Raw genomic sequence first — 17411 nt, 5'->3', positions numbered from 1 at the left:
TGCTGAACTGTACAGTACAGTACTTAGAATTTTACACGCAAGAAGACTAAGAGACTTTAAAGTAATTAAAACATTTAAAAAGTTTTGCTTTTATTGTTCTCTGGACAATATAGGCCTACAAGTAAAACATCCCCAAAAATATATTAAGTGTTGCAATATATACTCATAGGTTGTCTATGAAGTGTGTAATGTAGTTGTGGGAAATGATTGTTTAACACAAGTTTGCCTCTATTTAGTAATTGAATAACTCTATTTAATAATTCAATTAAAAAAATTAAAACACGATCAAAGTTGATTTAATTGAATATTAAAGGAAATATCTATCTATCTATCTATCTATCTATCTATCTATCTATCTATCTATCTATCTATCTATCTATCTATCTATCTATCTATCTATCTATCTATCTATCTATCTATCTATCTATCTATCTATCTATCTATCTATCTATCTATCTATCTATCTATCTATCTATCTATCTATCTATCTATCTATCTATCTATCTATCTATCTATCTATCTATCTATCTATCTATCTATTTGGGCCATAGACGAATTTGCGACAGTTCCGAGTGCTTTCCGGCAAATGTAGGTTACAAAAAGGTGCGGGGTTTCGACGCGGGAGCTGGTAGGAGTGAAGCAGTCGACTTGAGAAAGATGTGACTTACGAAACATTGTCAGGTATTCACACGGACTCCTGTTATCGAATGGTATTTACGATAGTGTCATTATGAGTGCAACATCAAACAGGAAGTGCTCCGAGCTGTGTACGGTTTCGCAAATAAAGCTAGCCGTTATTAGCTCAAACGAAACCGTTGCTTCGCCAGGTAAACGTAAACTGTTTATGTGACGTTTTTAGCTAGGCTTCGTCGTTTACGTTAGCTAATAGTAAAATGTCTGGTCAACACGCAGAGGCAAGTGCAGTTTACTAACTTGCGCAAAAACGGAATTGCAAATAACAATTATTAATAAACTCGACTGGCGCCAGCTACCGTCCACGTGAGCGACTATAACTGCGACGTGCACGACACTGCGGATAATGTTATTGGGTTAAAGTTTCGTCGTAAGTGTACAGTCAATGCACTCAATGTCTCACCTGCTGCCCATTTTAGTTTCTTCTAGTAGGAAAGAATGAGAGAGGAGGGCGATCCAAGAATGGTGAGAGACCTCTCCAGGTTGGACGATGGAAGGACTGGGAAAGGAGAGATCCGTATGCAGCCCGAAAACCTCCCCATGGGTCGGCCCTTCTAAAACGGAAGCTTCGACTCTTCTCTGGAAATTCAAAGACTGCTTCAGCACCAATGAAGCACCTGTCCCACCAAAAACGAATAAAAAGGTACTCCCTGTAGTAACCAATGTGTGTGCAGTGCATAAAGTTTTTTTTTTTTTCAGTCTCAGAATAGTATAATAGAATGTTGTTACTCAAGTGAGAAATCATACACTTTGCTAAGGTAAAACATACATTTGAATCTATTGTTCTTCTCCCTGCTAGGACAATGACATGGACAGCAGAAAACCTGTTTTGGAATTGAAGGATGTCCCTCCTCCCCCTCTGCACCATCCCTCATCTTCCCAACCATCCCAGATCTTCCCTTTACCCCCTCTCCCTCTGGCTGCTCCTTGCTTGCTTCCTCCCCAGCTTAAACAAGATCACCATCGACAACATTCTCCACCGCAACAGCAACAAGAGGGGCCTAGCCCCAAAGTAAGCGTATGCGCCCACTGTGATTACTGCATCACCGAGGGCTATGGATTATCAGACGGTGGAGGTATTGCTGGTAGTAGCATAGCTGGTGTTGCCCCACTCATTGCAGCTCCTGGCTCATTGGCAACGCCCATCTACAGCAGTAGTAACATTGGCAGGCCTGGACCTTGCTCTGTAGCCTCAAATGTTCTTAAGTACAAACATTGTGGACCTAAAGATGAGGCTTATGATCCACTGCTCTGTTGTGGCTACAAATCTCAGTGGCTCTCTTCAGTCACCACCTCCCAGCCCATCTCGGCACAGCCTCACACCACTTGTTTCCCGGGGATTCTTAACACCTACACAGCTGAGGCTCTTCAAATTAACCCAGTCTCTTTCCCTCCTCAACCACTCTTGGCTTCTTCACTCCCACCAATTTCTGCTCTCCCGGCTCCCTTGCATGGCTCTTGCCTGGCCTCTTCTGGCTGTTATATTTGTGGTAGGGTCTGCAGTCCCATGGCCAGAAGAACCCAGACAAGTACGGCACTCTATGATCACCCTGCTACTACCACCATCAACACCACAACCACGTCATCACATCTCTGCGCTAATCCTATGCACCAAAATTTTGAGAATACACTTTGTGTGAAGGGGGCGCACTGCTACCAGGATTGCTTGTTGAAGGTTGGTGAAGTTCTACACTGGTTATTTCTTGACCATCACTTAAGGTAACTTAGATGTGTGTTTTGTATTGCGGAGTCTTTCATTGTATTTACTGATACATGTGTGTGTGTATTATTTATTTATTTTTTACATTTGTTTGCAGCCCATGAACACTTTTGTGTCCATGTCAGAGAAGATGTGGCCCATTATCCCTGTTCCCCAAACAACCCCAATCTCTATCCCAATTTGTAATGGCTGTGGCACCTCATCTGATAGTTTGGTGCTCAGTCAGGGCAAAACTAGCCAAAAGTATGGTAAGTTTACTTTTGAATTCATGCGTCTTAAATGAAAGCTGATTGTCAGTTGTTTTGTACTTATTTTAAATGATCTAGTCCTTTTGTCTGTAATCCTTTGCAGTCATTTGCTTTTAAGAATACATGAATAAAGTCAGCAGTTTATGATTCAAGACAAAGAGCAAATTTTTCAACCGCACTTGCTTCCCCATGCATGGAAAACCCATTAGTGATACAAGCTAACAAACAGCCATTAACTGTAAAATGGAATCTTTGTCAACAACAAAAGATTGTGATGGATGATTAGCTGGGGGGGTGCAAAAACCAAAATCTCAGGGGCAGGAGCTATGTGGTAGTTGGGACTACCATTATTACTAACAGATTGGTTTCATATATTTTCTAGATGTACAAGTTGCACATATTTACAACCAAAATGGTAAAATCTCTCTTCACAGCTCTGGTGGTCAAAGATAATAAAACATTTTGAAACAAAAATTACTTTCTTCACGACATTTTCTGCTCTGTCTGGATCTGATTTCTCAACATTTCACTGTCCTAGATGATTCTCAATTTACTGCCTTAAAAATGATAATTTTACTACAGATTGCCCTTGTTTTTACATGGGATTCGGTTGTTGCGCAATGCACTGGTGGATCTATTCTAGTGGGATACCCCAAAATCTTAAATTCAAGTATTATTGATCACCTTTAACAGAAACCTGTGACCTAGCAGGTTTTCCCCAAAAGACAATATATGAACAATATACAATTACTTAATTTATACATTGTAGCATGTTTTATAAATGAAAGGGGCCCTGGCATCTATCCTTCAATTTTTGATAAATGAATAAATAAATTACCTCTATGCTTGACAAACTTATACTTAAAAAAATAACAAAATTACAGCTGTGAGTGATTATGTTGCGTACATAAATTGGTGGATCGCTGTGCGCCCAAATAATGAATGGCAACCAAAACATCACTTGAGACACATTGTAAAACTTTTATCTTTTCCAAACAGGTGATGCAACATTGTTGTAAAAATGACTTCACCTTCATAACTGCAGGCTTGTTTTCACAGAATTTTGTCAAGAGCAGCATAAACCACTCAAAGCAAAGGGAATGATGAATTGTGTTAAGTAAACTTTACAGTGTTGAAACCCTTCACAGTGTAAACCTCTAAAACCCTTGTTTTCTTTTGCTCAGGTTCACCAGAAGGTGGTGGTACAGAGAACATCCCCCCAGTCGGAGTGTTTTGGGACATCGAGAACTGCAGCGTGCCTAGTGGTAAATCTGCTGGGGTGGTGGTACAACGTCTACGCAGCCGTTTTTTTCAAGGCCACCGTGAGGCAGAGTTCATTTGTGTGTGTGATATCAGTAAGGAATGTAAAGCAGTTATCCAAGAGCTCAACAACTGCCAGGTAAGCTCTAAAACTGCTCAATGGAAAAACACTGCTTGATTAGAAAGACACCCTATGAATGCACTTTTCATTACCAGGTTACTGTGGCACACATCAATGCAACAGCCAAGAATGCTGCTGATGACAAGCTCCGCCAGAGCTTACGGCGCTTTGCTGAGACCCACGCTGCACCCGCAACTGTTGTCCTAGTATCATGTGCGTGCTGCTCAGATTCTGTCATCATAAGGCTTGATTTGACCAGATAATTGTATAAACTGTTCTTCACCCTTAATTCCAACAGCTGATGTAAACTTTGCAAGTGAGTTGAGCGACCTGCGGCATCGCCATGGTTTCCAGGTAATCCTGGTCCATGGTAACCATACATCCCAGGCCCTGCTGCAGCACGCCCACACTCGCGTGCCTTTTCAAGAGATCACAGCTGACTTGCCACTGCGCATGCCTCTCAAAACGCAGGTAGGCATTAAAAATGTGCCTTTATAAATATTTAGTATTTGGAAAAAGGTAAGTGATGGCCTCAATGAAAGGAGACTCATCCTTGTATAGACTTTATAGCGGACATTTAATTTCTAAAACAGCCTCTTTATGTGCGTGTTTTTCCTAATATGAATCACTCAACGGCCATCCAATTTTTTCTACTAAAAAGGACAACATTTAAGTATAAAACATACAAATCCAGACAGGCCCGCTGTCTTTTCCTCCCCTCCTTCAGCCCAGTTACAACCTCCTCTATGTGCACAACCTTCCTGTCAACTGTGATAAGAGCCTGTGGAATGCCGTGAAGCTCAGGCTCCGCCGCCTCTCAGACAACTGTGGTGGCAAGGTGCTGGGCATGTCCCAGGGCACAGCCGTCCTTCGTTTTGGCAGCCCTGACGCGGCGTCACGTGCCCGCAAGAGAATGGAAAATGAGGACGTGTTTGGCCATCGAATCAGCCTCTCCGTCTCACCGCGGCCCAGAGACGATGCAAGTGTTGAGCGTGACCTTCAGTCTCAGTCCCTTCACTTTCCCCTGCCTCAGACACTGCCCCTGCCTTGTCAAAGTCAGGACACAATGATTACCACTCCTGTAGCCTTATCCTCCTCCTTTCTGCCCCTGGAGAAGCCACGGTCGCCCAGGAGGGCACGGCGATCTACCCGCTCATGCTACAACCTTGGCCAACTGCCTGAAAGGCCCTACAGCCCCAAGAGGGGGTGCTCTGGGCCTCCGGGCGGCGCTCCTGCAAAACCCCATCAGGTCAGCAGACTCGTCAGTGCCTGCTCTCCATTTCCCTGTAGTTGCTGCTGTGCAGTACAGTCTTTCCCCCCCAGTGTCTGGCTTCACTAACGGCTTGTAGCTGCTTGCTTAACATCGTGGCTAGCATGTATTAGTAGTCAAAGCTGTGTGTGTCATCTTCTGTCCTGCATGTTTGTTTGTTTTTAATTCAGAAATCGTTGTACTAATGTGTGAGTTGATCGCAACTAACCAAATAGACAGCTTTAGCAAAGCTTGAACCTGTATGTGTATGTTAGTCCTTTTTTGTGTGTGTCTGTGTTTAGTCCAAAGTCTGCTTCATGTTCCTTTCCAGTTGCTCAACCTCATAATGACTTGACCTGCAGTTCTTGTCCATGAGAAAACTTGTTCCTTGGTAACGAATGGTGTTCCCGGAAACACTGTTCCATACTACATCATAATTTTTGTTTTGTTTGATTCGAAGCATGACACCAACACTGCATGAATACATTCATTTATACATTCATACATCTATTAACATCAAACATCACTCTTTCATGCAGGAGTTGGATAATGCAGACAGCAAACCTAAGCCGGGTTTCCAGCACCTTGATAAAGGGCGGTCAGCTTCCTCCTCTCCCCATAGTAATGGTGAGATAGGATCACTGGAGCAGCTTTCCAAACCTGGCTTCACTGGAGAATCCTTATACAAGAAAAGGTACATTGAAAGGGAAATGTAACCCAAAAGATTTTGATGAGCAATGTTAGGGTTGATTTTGGTAACTGTGAAACGGATTAAAATGAGCTCTGCAGCCTAAAAAGTTGTTTATGAATTTTTAATTGTTTTGCTCTCTTGGATGTAAAAGGGATGGCTCCAATCATTGCAGTGGGACAGAATGTCCTGCTGAGGGGGAGAGACGCTCGGTGGACTTTCAGATCAGCACGCCATCTGCTTTCAGCAAGCTGAACCTGCACAAAAGCTTCAGCCCACTTGTCTTGTCCCAAGGTTCTTGGTCTTCCAGGTGATCTTATTTTATATGAATGCTCAGACTATGAAGAGAGCCTGCCTGAGTGTGAGATGCAATGGTTGTAATTGAACATGATGCACAGTATCCAGACCTACATGATACTAGATGATATAATGTTGATTGTTTCCCAACAATTGTTTTCCCCTCTCCAAAAGGACTGCATCACCCAGCCTTTCTAGCCGCTCATCTCCCATACTTGCTGCTCCTCGAAGCCCTTGTCTAGACTGTCCACCTCAGCCATTTTCAGATGGAGCGGAAATCCTGGTGGCTAACCTTGACTACAGAATGTCCCGCAAAGAATTACAACAGACTCTACGTGACACGTTCTCCCGATATGGGCGGGTATGTCCATCATTGGCAGTATCGCTATAATAAACATGATGATCAGCAGAGATGGGAAAAGTATTGACATTCATTTGTGTAAAAAAAAAAAAAGTTCTCACTCAAATAATTACTCAAGTGAAAGTAAAAAAGTACACGCTCTGAAATGTACTTGACGAGTAAAAGTGAAAAATATTTTTTACCAGATGTTTCTTCATACGTTAATTTAAAAGATATTAGCTAATGGAGCAAAATACATTGGCTAATTGACTCTGACTTGCTATCAAATTCAAATTATCCTCTGTAGTGGTGGTGCGAATTGCCCTTATATTTACGGATTGTTCTAATCTAGCCAATTGCAATTCATGTGATTGCATGTCGTAGAGCCAATCAAAAGCTGGTATGTCCAGGATTGTCTGAAACTCTTCATATGATTGGTGGAGCCAGGAGACATTGATGCTGCTTTTTCTTCCAGGTCAAGTATTTTAATCGTTTTCATGCATTTAAAAACAAAAGTAACAACCTTCTTTTGAAAATGTATCAAGTAAAAAGTACAAATACTCATGTTAAAATGTAACGGATAAAAGTAAGTAGTCTAAAAAAATTACTCCCCATCTCTAATGATCAGTAAATGTGTTACTACTTCTTAAATTGATTTAAGTCCAAAAGCTTAGCAATTTCAGAGTGTGGTTTATTTTACTTAAGTTGTTTGGTTGTTTTAGGTAAAAGGAGTGGAGCTTAGTCCCCATACAGACTATCAACTCAAGGCTACAATCCAGATGTTGTCCTTACAGCAGGCCATCAGTGCTGTCAGTGGACTTCACCGTTACAAAATTGGAGGCAAGCGCATCCAGGTGTCTCTTATCACAGGTGGCCACAACAAATCTATGGCCATGCTCAGGTACGCTTGTTAAGGCAAAAAGTTTTATTGCTTAGGATTTTTGTGGAGGTTAAAGCATAACTCAACACATATTCAACCTTTTTTTTTTTCTGATTTAACTGTATAAACTGGTGTCTACAAATGCTGTCTACATGTCCTGGTCATTATTTTTACATTTTAGTACATGTTTGTTTAAAGCTTTAATTAAGGGCAAAAAACGTGTCTTTGGTGCCATCTTAAGGTTAAACACTGAGATAAACACAATTTGGCTGTTTGGCCTCTCATTACACAAGACAATACGTACTTGTTCCTCATGGCGTAGTCGCCCCGCCACCCACCGGCTCATTCCCGTACACGCCTTCTTAAACGGCTTCTTAGTGAGTTGCTGCTGTCAATCACAGCCAGACCATGCCCAACCCTCTCCCCATTTGCAACCCAACGGTCCTCCAGGCAACACCCCCTTTGAGCGCCGATTTCAGATCTTAATTGAGGGTTGGAGTTAAGAGTTTGACTTCCTGTTGAGTAATTCTTTAATTTGACATTTTCATTTTTTTCCTTATACCTATGAATAAGATCTTTTCGAGCATTTTTATAAACATTTGTTTCCAAATCATATTCTTGTGCTGTATGTGTCTTCTAGTAATCTTGGTAAACTACTTTTTCATTTCTCTACTTTGCTTTTAAATGTCTTAAATTGTTATGGGTTTTTAAAAATGTCTTGATTATTTTTCCATTATATGTTGTATTTTGTGTTTAAATGTTTTATTCTGCGTTAGCTTGTGTATGAAATGTACTACATAAATAAATAAATCTGCCTTGCCTTGCCTTAAAGCTCTGAGGTCAGCAGCATTCTTCAGGAGGCACCTGCCAATTGCCTTCCTCACTTCAAGTTCACCGAGATCTATGAGAAAAAGTAAGTATCTTGATCTTCAAACATGTAAACAAATAACAGAAGCGTTTCATTTTTGCCTTATTTACATATATTGCTTTTCCACCCCCACCTACAGATTCCACCGTAAGCTTTTGATGAGCGATCTGTACAGGCTGACTGATGTTGTGGCTGTTCGGGAACAGGGGGGCACGAGACTGGTATGCCTTCTTCCCAGCAGTCAAATCCGTCAGAGTCCACTGGGCTCCTCTCAGTCACAGGATAGCTCCTCCACAACAAGCGGCAGCCCTGTGGTGTTTGAGGAGCTAGAGTATCATGAACCTATCTGCAGACAACACTACACACAATCCAATTTCAGGCAAGAATCCGTCCTTCTTTACACATGGCATGTACACACACATGCTTGTTTTAGGTATGTAATTGATAGGCCTAAATTGATAGTTTAGGCCTGTCACAATAATTTGTATTGATTTATCGTTTGCTGCGATGAGCAAAAATGGGCACCTTAGTTTTTTCTGGGCTTGCTAAATCAGGGATAGGGAACCATGGTCCTCAAGAACCACTGTCCTGCCTGTTTTCCATGTCTCCCTCCTCCAACACAGCTGATTCAAATGATCAGCTAATCAGCACGCTCAGTAGAAGCCTGATAATGATCTTGTTCATGAATCAGGTGTGTTGGTGGAGGGAGACATGGAAAACGGGCAGGACAGTGGCTGTCGACCATGGTTCCCCACCCCTGTGCTAAATGGTTATTTATATGCGTGTTTGTTTACATACTTCATCAACACTCAGTCGCACTACCTCGTTCCTTCACCTGTCAGTCACCTTGCTTGCCGCTGTATGAGTACGTGTACGAGTTACACGCACGCACATGTCTTGTGGGGACATCTCATTGACATAATGCATTTCCTAGACCCTTCCCCTAATCCCAACCATCAAAAATGATTGCCTACCCCCATTCCTTACCCTAACCGCAACCATAACCCAATTCAAACCTAATCTCTAAAACCAAGTTTTGACCTTTAAAAAAGAGGTTTGGACTCATGGGGACTACCAAAATGTCCCCACAAGGACACATGGTCCCCACAATAATAGTTAAACCCAGAAAATTGTCCCCATGATGTGATATAAACACGCGCGCACACAGTAGGGGTGGAACTGCTTTTGAAAACTGGTTAGACAGTTTGATTCAACTGTTTCTATTCAGTTCGCATGTGTCCCGTTCATGACCCGCAATGAGGCAAAGCAGTGCACAGTAGGTTTAATTATAGTCAAGTAGCGCTAATGCTAGCCAACGCAACCATGCGCTCGGCTAACGGCTATCCTCTACCAGTGTTTCCCATAGACTCCTCTAACATCATGATCCCCAAGTGAGTGACGGTGAACTAATGTTACATGCGGTATATCTAGTCGCGACACGGTTAAAAAAAAAAAAAAAAAAATTATATATATATATACACACTTTTTATTAAATTTTCTTGAAATCTACTTGGATGGTGGCCAGTTTACTTGGGTGGCCCGCCCAAGTATTAACATGGTGTGGGAAACACTGTCTACAGTAAATTAGTTTTTAATTTGCTATTTACAATAACATCTGCCATTAGATCTATCAATATATCTCTGATCATAAATTGAAAATGTTTTCTCGTTCTCTAAAGTTGTATATTGTATTTACTTTTAATATGAATAGCGTAGTTTTGACATGCCAGCTTGATGTATGTCTGATGATTGATTATGGTGCTTTTCCTTTCAATTTCATAGTGAGGATGACTTTGACCCAGACTCGTACACAATTCCATTTGTGGTCATATCTCTAAGCACGTTGGCCTCTGAGGTTCACGCACTGCTGCAATCACACGAAGGAACTCTTCCCCTCCTCAGGTGACAGCATACATTATGCGTATCCATTCTAATTCATGTAAAATATTTTAGGCTAGTTGAACTATGTTTTTCCTCAATAAAAGTCAATGTGTCACTGTGTTGTTTTATTTTACCTTTTAGCTTTACAGACTGCTATGAAGCAAAGTTTAGTCGGCTGCAGCTGGTCAATGAGACTCTGGAATGTAGTGTTCCTTTGGAGCACCTCATCACATGTGTCCCCAGTATAACCATAGTCACAGCTCAAAACGGTTACAAAGTCATCAAGTGGATTCACAACAAACCACCAGCACCAAACTCTGGTGAGAACTATTATTTTACAGTTTCAAACGTTTTTTCTATACTAACACTTTTGGAGATGATGAACTTTCTATCCTGTCTTGTGATTATTAACCTCGTTTGCCTCCAGATCCGTGGCTCCACCGATGCAAGAGTCCAGTTGGCAACCCTCAACTCATTCAGTTCAGCAGAGAGATTATTGACCTCTTAAAGGGTCAACCATCTTGCATCATGCCTATCAGCAAATTTATACCCTCTTACCATCATCATTTTGCCAAACAGTGCCGCGTCTCCGATTATGGGTACACAAAGCTGTTTGAGCTGCTGGAAGCAGTGCCACATGTCCTGCAGGTATTGCACATCTGTGCCTTAACCACAATGTTTTTGACAAATGTACTCGTGCTTCTGATATATCAATATGCATTATATTAAAGTTTGTTGTTTTCGTCTAACTAAAAGTAAAGCTCTGTTTTTTTATGTTGCTTGAACAACTGTAAAAAGCCTACTTGCCGGAGGGTATCATTTTAAATACAGACCTACTGGTAATTTGGTGAACAAGCAGTTGTTGGTGTGCGGCCAACTCGGAATTGATTGGTACTTGCATAATGTTTACTTTTCAGATCCTAGGCATGGGTACAAAACGACTGCTGACCCTTACTCATCGAGCCCAAGTTAAGCGTTTCACTCAAGACTTACTAAAACTTCTCAAATTTCAAGCCAGCAAGCAAGTTGCTGTCAAGGACTTCATGCAAGCATACCACTGGTCCGTCAACATATCAGAATATCATTGAAGTTGGGTTTGGGGCTGCAGAGTAATTCAGGGTTCGAATGTGCTGTGTGTCATGTTCATCAGGTGCTTTTCCAGAGACTGGAATGTAGCAGACTATGGCACATGTGACCTCAATGACCTGCTGTCTGAGATTCCCGATAGCACCATTACCACCACACATCACGACAATGACACTGTCATCTCTGTTCCCAAGAGAGGTACTGCTAACTTCACATCTTCCAGTTATTTTAACACACTCATTAGTCTCATACTCACTGGTGTGAGTGTGCAAGTAGACCAGAGGGTGCCAAGATGGCACACTGAGCTTTCCTAAATAAGACTGCACAGTGACAAATTATTAAAGGAGCGGGTTTGCATTGATTCTTTGTTCAACGTTTCATAAGCCTCGAGACATCTGTTCACTTAGTTTTGCAAAATACACAATCTGCCTCTCTCATTCAGCTTGCCAATAGAAAAGAAATACACATGGAGAGGCACACATTTCTGCAACCCCCTCATCGCTGCAGCCATAGCAATATATCGACGATCAATGGGTGATATGCAGATGATGGCATGTCTTAAAAGATCGAAAACCTGATGTATATTAGCAACTAAACTGCTTATTTAACCACAGAGCGTACTGCGCATGAAATGGAGCGCACAAAGCATTTTGGGAAGGAGGTCATTGACCTCCTCCGTCACCAACCTCACTGCCGAATGCCCTTCAGCAAGTTCATCCCCACCTACCACCACCACTTTGGACGTCAGTGTAAGCTCAGCTACTACGGCTTCACCAAACTCATAGAACTCTTTGAGGCCATCCCTGAAGTGCTAATGGTGAGGAGACGACTGATTGGCACTAGTAGCTATGTGATTGTGTGCGTTTCAAGTCAACTTTTTTAACTTCCACCCCGCAGGTGTTGGAGTGTGGGGAGGAGAAGATGCTTACCCTAACAGAGGTTGAGCGCATCAAAGCTCTGGCAGCTCAACTGGTCAAGCTGCTTCGAGCTCAGATAAACTCGAGCCTTCCTGTGAACCAGCTGCTCACGGAGTACAGCAAGACCTTTGGTTATGGTCTACGACTGCAGGACTACGACACCAGCTCCCTGCCGGCGTTACTAAACAAACTCTGCCATGTTGTGAAGGTAATGTGTTTTTTACCATATTTCATTGTCCATCCTGTGGAGCACAATTGTTAATGTATTAACTACAAATTAAGCTGTCTATGTGCAACATATAATGACAGGCAGAAGCTAACCCATTTTGCCATTCATAAAACAGAGTATATGTCATGGATAGCTAATAGTATATTAGCTTTGTGTTCAACTAACCAGGCCCAGATATCACACAGAGTAACCAGATTTCATCTGAATACATTGATATAAGATTATTTAATTAGATGTACTTTTTTTGGCCATTTTTGTGTAGTGATGTGTTTGCCCAATAAAGGTTGGGAAACACCTATCTAGTTAAACACTGTTCCTTCACAAGCATCTCCTTATTCTTTGCTTTTCAAGGTGGTGGATGGCGCAGAAGGACGGGAAGTTCAGCTCATCAACAGGAAGTCTCTGCGTTTACTGACGTCACAGCTTCTGGCACTGCTTATGTCTCAAGAGAAAGATGTCGACCAAGGTCTCAGGGTGGATGACCTGAGCCAGCATTACCAGACGGTCCACAAAGTCCCACTCAACCCTTGTGAATATGGGTTCCTCTCCCTCAGCGAGCTACTCAAGAGTCTGCCCTACCTTGTCGAAGTGAGAGAAGCCATTTATTCAATGACATCACGTCCTTTTTTCACTAAACTAAGAGGTGTTTTCATTGTCAAATTTGGCAGCTTTACTGTGAAGAACTTGATGAAAGCATTGAAGCTGCCAGCACCACAAACGGTCCTAGTGAGGAGTGGGTGAGGCTGACGAGGCTTTACCAGTTTGCCCGTAACGTACGTGCACTGCTCCACACTTACCACTACAACCAGATCTTCCTGTCAGAGTTCCATGGAGCTTATAAAAGGTTTATTGGCTGTGGCCTGGAGTCGCGTGCCTATGGATACACCAGCACTGATGAGCTGCTCAATGCCATTCCACAGGTGACAATTCAATTATCTATGCATTTTTGCACGTCTTTTGGATTGTATATATTTCTTATTGTATTTTTTTTCCCCCTGACTTTTTTGTTTTCGTTTGTTGCGTCATCAGGTGGTCTGGATCAAAGGGCACGGTCACAAGAGGATTATCGTTTTGAAGAACGATATGAAAGGCAAAAGCTTCCGTGCATCTTTTCATTGCGGTAATGCGACCTTTATGTACTAGAAATGATAACAGGCTTGTGTTTTGGTGTCATGCAGAGAGGGCGAACGCTTCAGTCCCCAGCAGCCCTCAGTCAGGAGGTAACGTGGAGAGCCCCAGAGACAGTCCCACAAGCACCATCCATTCTGAAGCACACAGTCCAAGTAAAAGATTGCTTTAATGTTTTTGATCCAGAAAATTTATATATTTTGTCTGCTGTGCTTTGTTTTGCGATTCCTTTTTGTTTACCATCAATAACATGGATTGAACCGCCCTTACCTTCCAGGCGCCACCGCGGCGCCAGTGTCTGAGCTGCTGTGTCTGACGTCCCCAGTTGACCTTCTCTGTGGCCCAGTACCATCTTGCCTGCCGTCACCTGAGCTCCACCCTGACCCAGTCCTAATGCAGCCGGCTGATCTGATTCATTTTGAGGAGAAAACACCTCCAATGCCCCACACATCAGGTCAGCACGAGTATGGAGAATTTCCATTTGGTCAGTGATTCTCTAGCACTAAAGTGCTGTGAGAGATCATCAACTGTGCCGTGGGAAATAATGCAGTTTCACTTAATTGGTCCGAAAACGTATTACAAATGCATCTTTGTTTGTCTGTCTATGCTAGCAGTGTTTAATGTCAGGGTTTCCCTCCAGCTGGCAGAAGGTACAATTAGCCTGTGTATGCACCTGTTGCTTTTCATAGAACGCTACTGATCCAGATTTCACACTGTGTGAGTACCGGTAAATATATACGAGATCCTTTTTTCCTTTTGCGACTTTTGTTCGCTCTCCCGTGAGTTTTTTCCAAATGTAAAAAACGAGCCTTGGCTCAATGATGGTTTGCATTAGATAACTAGGTGTAAGAAGAGAATATAAGCGCATTGTGATGAGTGTGTCACGCTTCTTTTAGCACCTTTCATCACGTGCCTTCTCTGTCTGCGCTTATGTTTTCAGAGAGCAAAGAATTCAACACAGTAGCTGCAGCAAAAGACAACGGGCCTGCAGCAGCCACGGACACCGAGTCTCCTTTGTCCATGGATAGTCCCAGCAAAAGAGGCCCCCGCAGTAGAATCAAGCTAGCTGCCAACTTTGCATTCAAATCAGGTCTCTGAACCAACACACACACATGCACAGTGAGCCAAACTAGTTGAGCTGCTGTGTAACTCTGAGTCGGAGAGTTGAGGTAGCTACACTAATTGCACTGCAGATGAACCACTCTTGAAGGGCATTTTGGCTTTGCTGCTTCCTGCCATTGCCTTCTAATATTCTGCTTTTTTTCTTAGTCACAATCTTTTCCATCTGTTCACAATCAATGTTTCTTTCAGTGGTACTCACAAAGCTTTTGATATTTTTACCTTTTGCAGATCTGCTGCAATTTGCAAATGTAAAGCCCAGTTAAGGTTACTAAAATTTCATAAAGTTACATTTTATGCCCAAGAAAGTGCACACGGGAATCCCGACGAGTTGGATGCCACTGCATACAGCACACAAACCATTTGGAGAGATGCTCAAGATGAATAGCAGCACACTTGTGTTTTAAGACATTAAAGCAAACTTATTCTCAGGTCAGGAGCTTGATCAAATAAAAGCTTTGAAGGTGGTGTTCAACTATATATTAAAAAAAAAAATGCAGTTGATATTCTTGTTAGAACTTTGTAGGTGGTGCCAAAGAACCCCAAGTCCAAGACATCCATATTCACGTTTGCAGGCATCATGACAGGTTGCCTCTGAGGTCATCAACAAGTTAATGGCCCTTGTTTCTGATTAAGACCATGGCTAGGGTTGTGCGTATTTGACAAACTTTAAGCCAGCAGCCAGTGTCTGTGTACTTTTAGCTGTTTGAGTGGTTCTCCACTGTAGGCAGTGTGACATATGCACAGTGTGCATACATGAGTGGATGTGTGTTATAAACCCAACAGCAGCAGACAGGAATGGATGATAAAAAAAAAAGCATTCCCTGTGATAAGTCTTTTGTTTCTGCCTTGTTTTTGGCTTCTTGGAGGCGGGGCCACCTTTGTAGACGCTACTGAAGTACTCAAGGTTTTTTTATTTCCCTCTCAGTCTTGTTGCTGGTAGTTTCTGTTGTGGTCTCCTGTCTTGAGTTGATGATTCGAGGGGAGCACCATGGAGTTTTTGCTTTTTAATGATGAGGTGCATGGCTGTGAGTTTTTGGGGCATAGACATATGTGGGAGGTTAGTGGAGCGGCACAGGGGCTGTGTGAAGCCTCCACGAGTGTGTCACGTCCACATAAGAGAACCCTCTGTGGCTCTCTGGATTTTGCCGGGCTTTTACAATGGCTTGTATTTGCCACGGCGACAAAGGAATGGCCAGAGTACCTCCCCGGCTATCATGTTTTGACGTCCCCATGTGTCTGTTTCCTCTCTTGTCGTCATGTGTTTTCTGCTGGCTTGTCTTTGCTACAAGTCGCTGTGGGTTTACTGTAAGTTTGTCATGCGCCTCAGATGTGCCGTGGCAGAGAATAGCATTCAGAGAATGGGTAAGCGCCCATTACTTAAGCGGCCAATCATTACATGTTGACACGTTGAGCTGGTGTCACGACACGACTACATTTTGCGTTTCCGACAACTATTGACCTCTCATCTAAATTATTCAAATTACAAATGCTGCGGCGTAGATTTCTCTGGCCTTTACAGACCCAATTGAACACTATTTGATCAAGGAATGTGAAATATTGAATTAGTGATTTTGATTTGATTATAATAGGAGCAGTAATTCTTCTGATAAACATCTATTTAAAACTTTTTGAGTAAACCCAAGCGCTCTCCGTGCAGTGGCATCCCTCTCATAATGGGCACAGTAGCACATTAGCTTTTCCTTTGTGCAGGTCTCATCTCTAAAGAGCTCTTGAAAATATGCTTACTTGCATAGTTTTGGTTAATGAAAATAAATTGCAATTATATGGAGTTCGACTGTGTTTGAAGAAAGAAATGAAGGAATTCTTAGCCTGTTTGTACTAACACAAATTGTATAGCTTGTCAAGTTTTTCATTTGTACACCAGTTGTTCTGCATTCAAGAACTGAAAAGGAAAAAAAAGTCATTTTAATTCAAAGATGCCATGTAATCATTACTTGCTCACCATCCCGCCTCCTTCCCAATTTATCACACCACAACTGTCAAACATTGTTTAAGGGACCAATACAATTCTGTTAATAAACTTCACTAAGCATTACTTCTTGGCTTAAGTTTCTTGGTTGGTTAATGTTGACAGCAGTGAGCTCTAGGCCTAGTGAAACAGCCAGTTAATCGAAGCACATCCACGAAGCCAATCTTTCCTTTTGCACCTTTGTGAAAAGTACGAATAAGTCTTTGTCCCTTACTTTGCTGAAGATCCCTTAGCTGAGGCGTTGGTCTCCCATCCTTCAAAATATGGCCTTTTACCTCAAAAGAAAGGAGTAAAAATAGTTCTATATTCTCCAGAGTGGCGTCGTCTTACCGCCTTGCTGTACACTGTTTTGAATGCAGTGTGCGACTGTACGTTCCCATAGGAATAATACATCGACGTAAAAAGACTCCGTAGCAATCTGGCTATTTGCGTAAAGGACTTTTCTACTGGGAAACTGAGTATGCATGCGCTAACTCACATCACAGGGCTGGGAAAAGCACAGTAGCTCTGTGCCTCCAGGAGGATAATTTTTGCTGCATTTTTGCCTGCAGGCCAGTGATGAGTCATTTTTTAATTGAGGTATGAAAATCACCAAATGTTGTCACTTTTAAATCAGTGTAGGATTTCTGAAATGAAATAAATAGAAAAGGCCAAACGGTTTCAACTTTCATTTCAGCCTGCCCTGACCGCACGT

At 42.3% G+C, this 17411-nt stretch overlaps 1 protein-coding gene across 3 annotated transcripts; it reads left to right on the top strand.

The window, feature by feature from the left end:
- The first annotated feature begins 581 nt into the window (after positions 1-581).
- Positions 582-16783, top strand: marf1 (meiosis regulator and mRNA stability factor 1). Of its 3 annotated transcripts, none has more exons than XM_077570013.1 (27): positions 582-681; positions 1113-1336; positions 1493-2368; positions 2511-2661; positions 3846-4060; positions 4138-4255; positions 4341-4513; positions 4770-5291; positions 5831-5985; positions 6134-6289; positions 6451-6637; positions 7339-7517; positions 8329-8409; positions 8504-8743; positions 10147-10266; positions 10387-10565; positions 10673-10893; positions 11163-11305; positions 11396-11529; positions 11946-12148; positions 12229-12456; positions 12829-13065; positions 13146-13397; positions 13507-13567; positions 13656-13760; positions 13931-14059; positions 14546-16783. In XM_077570013.1, the coding sequence occupies exons 2-27, from the start codon at positions 1184-1186 to the stop codon at positions 14701-14703; spliced, it is 5376 nt and encodes a 1791-aa protein (XP_077426139.1). In that variant the 5' UTR covers positions 582-681; positions 1113-1183; the 3' UTR covers positions 14704-16783. The 3 variants fall into 3 exon arrangements, with proteins under 3 accessions (XP_077426139.1, XP_077426137.1, XP_077426140.1); XM_077570011.1 differs by having other exon boundaries at positions 13883-14059; XM_077570014.1 differs by lacking the exon at positions 4770-5291 and having other exon boundaries at positions 13883-14059.
- Positions 16784-17411: the final 628 nt, after the last annotated feature.

This window comes from Vanacampus margaritifer, chromosome 7, assembly GCF_051991255.1.
Source record: "Vanacampus margaritifer isolate UIUO_Vmar chromosome 7, RoL_Vmar_1.0, whole genome shotgun sequence".
In the NCBI taxonomy this organism is placed as follows: domain Eukaryota; kingdom Metazoa; phylum Chordata; class Actinopteri; order Syngnathiformes; family Syngnathidae; genus Vanacampus; species Vanacampus margaritifer.
The sequence above is the reverse complement of the archived record's forward strand: the minus strand, read 5'-3'. Positions and strand labels throughout refer to the sequence as shown.

Bases quoted from the DNA above. Each gene is read 5' to 3' on its own strand.
- marf1 (XM_077570011.1), top strand. From the start codon at position 1,184: ATGGAAGGACTGGGAAAGGAGAGATCCGTATGCAGCCCGAAAACCTCC. The intron at 8,744-10,146 runs GCAAGAATCCGT...TCAATTTCATAG, and splicing joins TACACACAATCCAATTTCAG to TGAGGATGACTTTGACCCAG. The intron at 11,306-11,395 runs GTCCGTCAACAT...CATGTTCATCAG, and splicing joins TTCATGCAAGCATACCACTG to GTGCTTTTCCAGAGACTGGA.